Below are 9,587 nucleotides of genomic sequence, written 5' to 3'. Positions count from 1 at the left end.
TGTTCTGAACATGCTGTGGTCGTGATTTTTGAGTGGTAGATAGCCTAAGTGACGACTTACATAATGTAATGCTAATTATTCAAATCAACAGCTAATTTGCATAATTAATGTGGAAAGTACAGAAATCCACTGAATTCCATGATAGGACTTTCAAACTTGTTTGCATTGTTTTTGGCTGAAATGTACTTTAGATAATAATCTACATGGAAAGATGCATTTAGTTGTAATTAGTGGTCAATTAACAGAAATAAAATGTTTTCTATATACATATATCATTTTGACCTATACTGATATAAAAGATGTTTTGCTGGAGGAGCTTGTGAGCTGGACGCTGTTACACTGGGGAAAAAACCTCTGGAAGGCATGAAATTCTGATTGACCAGGCATGGTACCAGGTCACCTGTGATCACAGACTTGTTTTGGGGAGCATTTCTGGCTTTGTGGGGATCACAGTTCATGCTACTATTTAGTAATACATGAATAAGACCTTAAACTTAAGGTCTTGAATAAAGGCATGATTATTTGGCGAAGAGATGTGTTGGTCGAACTCTAGTTTCAAATGCGATTGGATGGGAGACGTTCAGCTGCACAGAGCAGTTGTGGTCAAAGCGTTGAGTTCCCCACGAAAACATAGTCACGGGAGTGGTAACGTTTTCCCCAAACGTAGTGTCGTTCCAGGAAAACAACTTCCGCTCCATCACAATCATCTACAACAGACAACGGCAGGGTTTCTTTAATAGTCTTGCAGTAGAATGTTCTAAAATATTTCTTACACACTTAACATTACTAACAGTAGAGTCAATATGCAAATTCTCATTTTTCCATGCCCTAAATGATGAATGACGTCATCTTCAAATAGTACCCAGTTTAGGGTAACGTCACATTTCCACAAAGGGGCCCGGCAGGGCAGTTTTAAGAACAAAAAGTATGAGATAAGACACGTAAAAAAACAGACCAAAATAGATAAATTTAACAGCATGTCTTGTGCATGTTTATTGGCAGAAGCTTTAATTTTCGTTTCCACAAACAGCCTGGCTGGGCGCTGGGTAGGAAATGTAACGTAGGCCTTACTGTTTATATATAATGTTATATAGTTAACTATCCATTGGTATCTTAAGTACTCACGATACTCTAAGAATAATGTTATTATCTTTTATATTTCCCTGCACGTTCTATATCGTTACTTCTATCCATCAATGATTGTTCCTATTTGTAGAATTATCAATATATTGGAATTGAATGAACGTAGTTGCACGGAACGTAAACGAAAAGAATAGCATGACTACTAACCTTGGCATCTATACCCCCTTCTATATTACAGTGTGTGGAACATGCTGACACGTTAACTTGACGACTCTGAAGTATTATATCTTTCCTAGTGGACCTTGCCACCGCAACAGTAACGTCATCGGTTTCAAATGTCTTCATGTAGTCTTTGGTGTCTGGTAAGATGGCCAGAAGACTATTGGCTATTCGTTCCATAGTTTGTCCCAAAGACATTCCAGCGTAACGAAGTTGTGTGAAATATAGTTCACAGTATTACGACTAAATCTAGAAAATGATAAAATATAACTTAACTGCCAGCGCTTGAATGAATTACATTTATCCATTGTTTGCTACAAAATTACAATGGACGCATGCTCCTATTTACACATTTTGGCCATATTGAGGGATATGAACTCAGTTTATTCAAAGTCCACAACCTGTATTGTCTTAGATTCAACCATTCTAAGATAAAACAGTGGAAAACATGTGAGAAAATCATGCACTTGTCCCAGAAGAGTACAGAAAGCCCTTCTATGACAATCTCTCATTCCAATACATGACTACATGCCTCTTAATCATGCAATATTTTAAGCCTACTAGCATATATCGAATACCGGTTTATCGTATTTCCATTGCTGATCTTTTATGTTCTTCAGTTGTTGTTTAGGAGATATCTTGTCTGAGTTGACATCTATGACATCCATTCCAAATAGAGGCGTTGTGGTATTAAGAATGGTCGACTCTCTTGCAGGCAGCATTTGAACGAGACTGGGCACGGTCTGTACCGTAACTGAAACAGTTTAGGGCCATGGTTATTGTTATCATTCAAGACAAGCAATACAAAGTCGAAATTTTGGATAGGTCCAACATTTCCCGGTGTTGTATAAACCACATTTAACCCTGATTTTGAATGGTGCAAAAGAACGTCAACCAATTACGAAGTTTTCAAGGTGTGCACTACGCCTGAAACAGTTTAGAATCATGATCACTTTTGTTGCAAACAACTTGTAGATAGTCTGTGTAACGCAAACTCCGCTATCCGGAGCTTGTAGCTTGCGCGGCAATGTACGACGGGCCTGAGAAGCGTGATTAAATCAGGCTAACTTGTAGAAAACGACTGTGGAAGGGAGGGGGCACGACTATAACTAGCATCACTAGCTGACATGTGATTATGCTCGACGTCGCCTGTTTATATGACAAAAGTAGTCAAATATATTATATTCTATGCATATTGGGATTTATATCACAAGAATCTCACAATTCAAGTTCTTCTATGTACGTAAATGTATGTCATACATACCATTAAGCAGCGTCTCCATCATTGGTATAGAGGTCCCTTGAGAGGCTCTGATGAGTTTTGAAGACTTCTGCAGCAAATCTATACCTGCCTTCTGTTGAAAGTTTAGGGGAAAAGTATTCACTTTAGTCCAATATGGTTCATGTGAATATATATATTATGTATAACATATCGTTGTTCGAAAGAGTGTCTACCTGTATGCACATAAAATAAAAAAGATCAGTTGCAATACCACTGACAATGCCTTTAGGATGATGGTTATGAATTTCATTGAAAGTACTAAGTGTCTTTTGCATTGGTGACACATTCACACTCACATACCAAATGTAATCAAGATTCATTTGTACCCTTTTAGTGGTTATGCTATTCATACACGAAACATGCAGACTCGAAACAATAACCTTTATGGTGAGGATGTTGAAATTTTTCCGTTACATTATCGTACCAGTTCTGGAGTGAATCCGGCCGAGGATGATTGTGCATGTGACGTGCCGACCTGTAGTAAGTTGTTAATCCCTGTAACAATGCCAATCACGTTTTCTAAGGAAGCTACCTTGCCGTTGGATTGATCCATTTGATCCTTTAAATGTTGTAGCTAGACAAAACAAAGAAAAATAGAAATATTTTCATACGTCATAGCACTTGATGATGATCAGAGGACTGCTCGAAAGCTTGTTGGTAAGCGCTTTATTTTGTGTACGAATATAAAGTTTGAAATTGCAACATACCCTGATCATTTTGGAATCGATGGAATAAAACCCTACTGCAAACTTTTAGACTGAAAAGTCGCAAACAACAGCATCTTAGAACACCACGGTGTCTTCTATCAAGCAGGTCAGATAAGTTCGCAGGACAGTATTCCTCAAATTGTCGATCTCTGATTGCCTGAGAGAATAAGATTAATTCCCATTCGACAATAGATTTGGTATAGATATCATAAACGATGCATGATTCGTCGATTAAAAGATGATTATTACTCCCTCTTGTTTAATTGATAAGGAAATGTGTTTTTTTATTTGAGCTATTGAAATGGCTTCCGACTTCAATATCTAGTTCTGAATTTCATTTATAGAGTCGATGGCATTTAATTTCTAGATTCCATTGTAATAGATACAAATACAAATTCCTTTATTTATTTGAGTAGAAAACATACATCCGTCTTAAAGGTAAACTCTTTGTTCTTAATATTAAACCTACCAAAATCTGCGGTTTAAAGATTATTGCTTTAGATCTAAGTCAGATTTGGGCACATAGTGAAGGAAACTGGGCTTGAATTGTCCTGGAATTCCGTAAGTTTTCCGCCAATTTCTAGCCTTGTGTTTAATGTATTGAACTCACTGTGTGTGACCTAGGGGCTTCTACACTTATGCTTTGAGCTATTTTTACAACAAAAGATTTTTTAAAAATCTGGAATTTAGTAAGAATTGTTTAGGGAATAAACGCTGATGCTCTTTTCGTTCGTCTTGATTGAAACGTCAAATAAAATCTTTGAATTGAATCGAATTAAATTGAAGACTACTACAATAAATCAAGGACATATAACATCCTTGAATAAATAAACAAATATTTCACATTTTTGTTTTAATTAACAAATGTCCTTTTGCACCTGCGTCCTAATGTGAAAGCTAAACCAAACGGAATTTGTTTATGTTTATCAAATAATAGGCCATTTGTAAGCCAATGATGTTGCAATGTTGAATTACGAGTTCGATTAAAAGACAAAGATAAAGGTATTCTTTTTTGCCGCGCGACCACCGCTCGTTTGGATAAAATGACGACACCCAGGTTTCATCCCTTGCAAACAAGTCCCTCACGTGACAGTGACGCCCCCTGTCCCTATTTAGGGTACTGCATTGTTTGCAGATCTATATTGCCTCCCTCACACCCTGCACAAACCAGCTGGATCCGGATCAAGTAGTTTAACATTGTCCCAGCCTATCTTGTGTTTTTCCTTGGAAACGTTTGACTCAAAGTTCATACCTAACATTGTGTTTGACTTTATCTCTGATGAAGCAGAGAATCAGGTCGAACTATTGAGTAAATGATTCCTGATTTTTGTATATAACGTTACATATATACTAGGTCTTTTGTAGTTCATCAGAGCATAAAGATAGAGGTATTTTTTTCATTTCATTTCATTTATTATGAAACCTTTTAGCCCATTGGGACTAATCTTCCAAGGTTCAAAACAATCAACATTACAAAACTACATACATTTATGAAATACAACAATCTTTACAACAGTATTTACAATAGAGAACAGTGTCTTAAGGTCAAAGGTCAAGGTTAAATGAAGACACCCAGGTTACCCCCTCGGTGGCCACGTCCAACCTGATAATTAAAAGTGCTCAATACAAGGCAATGATAGTAGTGTTTCAGTCAACTCATCAACAAGTTTAAGCAAGGTCCTCTTCTGTTTATAGTTAATTCATCGTCTAGATCTATATTGAACACGTGACGCCTGTTTATAAATTCGTGGTAAAGCTAGAATAACATCATAAATTACTATATTTAATATATAGTACGAGTAAGTATACACATATGTCTATATGTTTAGTCAGGGACCAAAGATCATCAGAAACCTTCGATCAATGAGGTCCATACTTTTGTATACATATAAATGCTATGTGTTTTTTTTAGTTTTCTTGAAGCTATACGTTTTGTTGACATGTTGACTATTGATGAACTATTTGCGTAGCTAATTCTTGTGAGGCTATATTTTCAACATTTCTTTTTTGCGAGAAAAGTAATATTGGGTTATATACCATCATTTTTTCTACTTGTTGTTTTCGACGTACATGTTTACCACGCACTGTTAACTATGGACTATGTGTTGATATGAGATCTAATCGTACTGTACATATGTCTCTTCACCTTTATGGCCCCTTCAGACGAGGGGAAGAATGAGCCAGAATGGTGCCAGAATGAAAGTTCTTTTCTATTCCTAGCCTGGCAATTCGTAGTGTATTCTAGAAATTCTAACTGCATTCCAGATATGTGTGCCCGTTCTTTTGACTGGCCCGAAAGTTTTTTGACATGTTAAAAACTGTCGAGATGCATTTGAAGTGGAGAAATATCGAACGGCATGCAAAGTGTTTTCTTAAGTGCATTTAACTATTCTATTAACTGCAGTATGAACGCATTCAATTTCTACGGAATACCAACACTATTCGAAAAATTCTTATCTCATTCGATGGAAAACCGAAACAGCAAGCCAGTTCGAATCTTGTCAGAATGTGGCCAAAAGTATATCTGGAATGTAGTGATAATTTCTAGTATACACTACTGATTTCCAGGAATAGAAAAGAATTGTCGGCCCGAAAGTGGCACGAATTTTGCAAATACTTCATTCCGGCTGGTTCTGCCTAATTTGGTTTCAGTGTGACGGCCCTATTAACAAGACTATCATGGGTTACACAATCTCTCCCTGCCGGGGGCTTATTGAGGCCTCCTTACTTAGAGTGTGTTGCCATACACCTCCTACTCGTGATAACCATGCTCTTTCCTAGCGTCCTCAAAATGAACTCAGACGGGGGCCAATACCGTTTACCAGGCATCCGACTATTCTTTACTCGAGTCACGTGTCCCTTGGTCACGTGCTCAGAGTAATTGAATCACCACTCCTGACGGAAGTCGACGGATGTGCGACCGAAAATTCGAGGTGAGCAATTTTTTTGTGTTGAATGACAGTTGAAATATGGATTACACCAACAATACAGTAACAGATGAGCTTTCATGCTGAAACCTGTCATACAACCTCCAACACCATAGCAACAGAAATTGCTGAGTCTTGTACTAATTTGACACTTAGTAAACATGCATAAATCAATAGATTAAGGATGTGCCCAATTCTCCTGATTTTGTTGGGGTGTTGGCTTTCAAGCTCCTTGAGACCAGGTTTAAGACAAGTGAGAAGCTTGATTTGACCTAGCACAAAACCTGGATAATTTGTATCCTATATCCTTCAGCAAGCACTTCTAAACTGGTTTTACACCGTAGATTCCGCTTCATGACATGTAAATTTGGTCGGTTGTGTTTCAGTATCATCTGACACGGTTGCATAAAGCTGGACTTTTGTAGATGAACTGCATGTACGTGACAACCCTGATAGGTTACGGGAAGCTATCCGGGAATCTACGACAGGCATTCTTCTCGGACGCGTTTGTCTGGTCTTCGCAGAAAGGCACTGGTGTTTCTTCCTGGAAAACGTCTGCTTGATGCAATCCCGGAAGCTGTCACCCACTATGGCGTACACAAAGGGGTTCATGGCGGAGTTGGCGTAGCTCAGGCAAATTCCAACAAACTGGGGAGAAGAAGGAAAAACAATTTACTACTTTCAAGAAGTTCCCACGTTTATGAAAACGAGTGCACAGCACAAAGAACAAATTAAGATATATGATTCAGTGAAATTTAATGGATGGGATGTCTGTGAGACCTTGATAATATTTTCAATACCTTCAATGCACATGCAATATGCTAATGTTACCAAAAATAACTACCATAAAGATGTTAATCTTCACGGAAGGAGAATAATATTGTTAAATCTTCTTTGTTTCTTTCTCATATTCCGTTCCCAACAAGTCTACTGGAGGTAACCTCTGCGGTGCTTTGTTACGTTATGTAGGACGTGGCAGGATAGAGCTGGAGGCTGGCCACAAAACATGTATTAGGCCACAGCAAGTAAATTTTATGGATGACATCCTCTGCAGACTGCAAAAATAGTGTGATAGGGAGAAAAAATCAAGATGGGTGAAAAAACACAGGATGGCTACATTTTCAAAAATAGGCACCATAAAGTTGTAACAAGAATTAGGTTAAGGGACAAAACATGATATCAGAGCCTACAAGGCATTCATTCCTGTATTCAAGACATGTATTGATGTGGTAAAAGTGACATTAGTGTGGTGGACTGGCATCACCAAAAAATTTGGTAACCACACTCATAGCTTCCATATTGGAGGCACTTTTACAACTATCCAATAAGTTCCATTTCTACAACTACAGCCCTGGGTACCTCGCAAGTATCACTTCTACAAGTACAATTATTAGGCTACAACACAACATATTTTGTACCATATTTTGGTACTTAATCGTTATGTTGACGATCCCTGCAGAAGAAAAGAATTCTTTTTTTTTCTTCTGAAATCAGGCGAAAATTAATGCGCGCGCTGATGTCATCCATAGAATTTACTTGCTGTGGAATTTAAGTGTTTGGATAAAAAACAGAACAGTAGGGTGTTAGCTTAGGCTAGAAGGTTAACACTTTTACAAACTGTATGATATACCCAAGACGAAAACATATCCTATTTAGGTAGCAATGAGAGCGTATCGCGATCGCCGTCTAGTTGAAAGGTGGCCTTAGCAATTAAATGTCAAATGCCGAATCTTGGGACGAATCCCGACGAGGGACGAGCAGTTAATTACAATACGTCCATTTCACGGAAATTACTTTCGATGCAGGAAAATATTTTTAAACAACCAGCAGGTACTTACATGGCTTACGTTTCGATGTCTCCCAGACACCTTCGTCAGAGCTTCTAACTGGAGTTCTGCTTCTCGCTGCTATATGTAGCCGATGTAGGTGATTGATGTAGGTGATTGTTTTCTTAACGCAAAAGCGCCACCTACATCGGCTACATATTGCGGCGAGAAGCAGAACTCCAGTTAGAAGCTGTAAGGAAGGTGTCTGAGAGACATCGAAACGTCAGCTATGTAAGTACCTACTGGTTGTGAAAAAAAATCTCCTATACCCTACATATTCTACCAACCTGATGAAACTGTTTTCGGAAATAACTGTCGAGTTTATCGAATGCAGCTCACTTTACCTTGCTGTAGTAGACAGCTGCTGTCAGCCGTTTATTGGAGCTGCTGTGCCACCACAGGTTGATCACGTGGTTGGGCAGCCAGCACAACGTGAACAGCACCACCACACCAATCACCATCAGTGTGCTTTTCTTGGTCTGTCAATCAAACATACCTGATTATAGTCTCTGCCTTATCAGGGGGTAGCATGTTGTGGTCTTATCTAAAAAATAACGTTAAGATAAATGAAAACAATCCCCAAACATGATGGAGTTGTGAAAACTCGTTCTTTTTCAAGCATCATTCAAATGTTGGCTTGCAGATTTGGATCTTGTGTGGAAAGTTGAATTGCATGAAAATACAGGAAATGATTCGCTGGCAATACTAATTGCTTGTTGTGGTTATTCATAATTTTGCTCTTATATAATTGTACTTTACAACAGATGCATAATATTGTCCTTTTCACCCGAAGTACCCTTCTCATTACTCTCATTTCTCATAAAAAATGTCAGCATCAGAGGAATATGAACATGTCATGAATGTCATTATGTAGAAGATTATGAGCTCAATCGATCCCTAAAGTGCAAGGGATTGAGAGATTTTCGTATGACGTTCTGTGAACTGATATATATGTGCTTTAAATGTGATGTAAAAATAAGTTTGAAAGAAATTGTATTAGGATACAAAGCAAATCACTCTTCCAAGATCGATGACCGTACATCAATGATTAACCTGTTGTTAATAATAGCAAAAAGTGTTATATTTAAAAACTGGTGTGCTGACCGTAAAAGAAAAAAAAAATGTACGTAAGCTTCCAAGCTGAAGCTGCTCCGTTGTTAAACAATACAGCCAAAAACTGGGAAAACTTGTTCTGTCACGTACTCGTATGTACTGTTAGTCTGAGATGTTGAAAGCTTGTTTTTTTAATGAATAAAGATGTTTACAAAATCAGAGGAAAACGTTCGAAAAGGAAGCGCACCTTTTCCACATTACCCGGGGGGACGGTGACGTTATCAAAGCGGTGCCAGAGTCGGTAGATGATGGGCACGCAGGTGATGAGGCAGATAACAAAGGGGATGAAGTAGGTGGACAGGACGTTGTAGATCATGTAGCCTCTCTCGTAGTCCTTGGACGGCCAGACGGGGCGGCAGATGGTCTGCCAGCCGTAAGGCTCCCAGTTCAGCTGGAGCAGGCGATAGTGCAGCAGGTCCGGGATGCCCAT

At 38.5% G+C, this 9,587-nt stretch overlaps 1 protein-coding gene across 1 annotated transcript; it reads right to left on the bottom strand.

The window, feature by feature from the left end:
• Positions 1-6,328: 6,328 nt before the first annotated feature.
• Positions 6,329-9,587, bottom strand: LOC118407052 (galanin receptor type 1-like). The gene is made up of 3 exons (XM_035807469.1): positions 9,345-9,587; positions 8,389-8,523; positions 6,329-6,866 (listed from the first exon to the last, which is right to left on the bottom strand). Exons 1-3 carry the CDS (start codon positions 9,585-9,587, stop codon positions 6,552-6,554), a joined length of 693 nt encoding a protein of 230 aa, XP_035663362.1. The 3' UTR covers positions 6,329-6,551.

Source organism: Branchiostoma floridae, chromosome 19, assembly GCF_000003815.2.
Source record: "Branchiostoma floridae strain S238N-H82 chromosome 19, Bfl_VNyyK, whole genome shotgun sequence".
Taxonomy (NCBI): domain Eukaryota; kingdom Metazoa; phylum Chordata; class Leptocardii; order Amphioxiformes; family Branchiostomatidae; genus Branchiostoma; species Branchiostoma floridae.
Note: the sequence above shows the minus strand (reverse complement) of the source record. Positions and strands in the feature narration are given on the sequence as shown.

What these genes read in the sequence shown, in the direction of transcription:
- LOC118407052 (XM_035807469.1), bottom strand. Translation starts at nt 9,587, where the DNA reads ATGGGCATCCCGGACCTGCTGCACTATCGCCTGCTCCAGCTGAACTGG. An exon ending in CCCCGGGTAATGTGGAAAAG is followed by an intron (nt 8,524 to 9,344) that starts GTGCGCTTCCTT and finishes TTTGATTGACAG; the next exon opens with ACCAAGAAAAGCACACTGAT. An exon ending in CAGCTGTCTACTACAGCAAG is followed by an intron (nt 6,867 to 8,388) that starts GTAAAGTGAGCT and finishes TCTTCTCCCCAG; the next exon opens with TTTGTTGGAATTTGCCTGAG.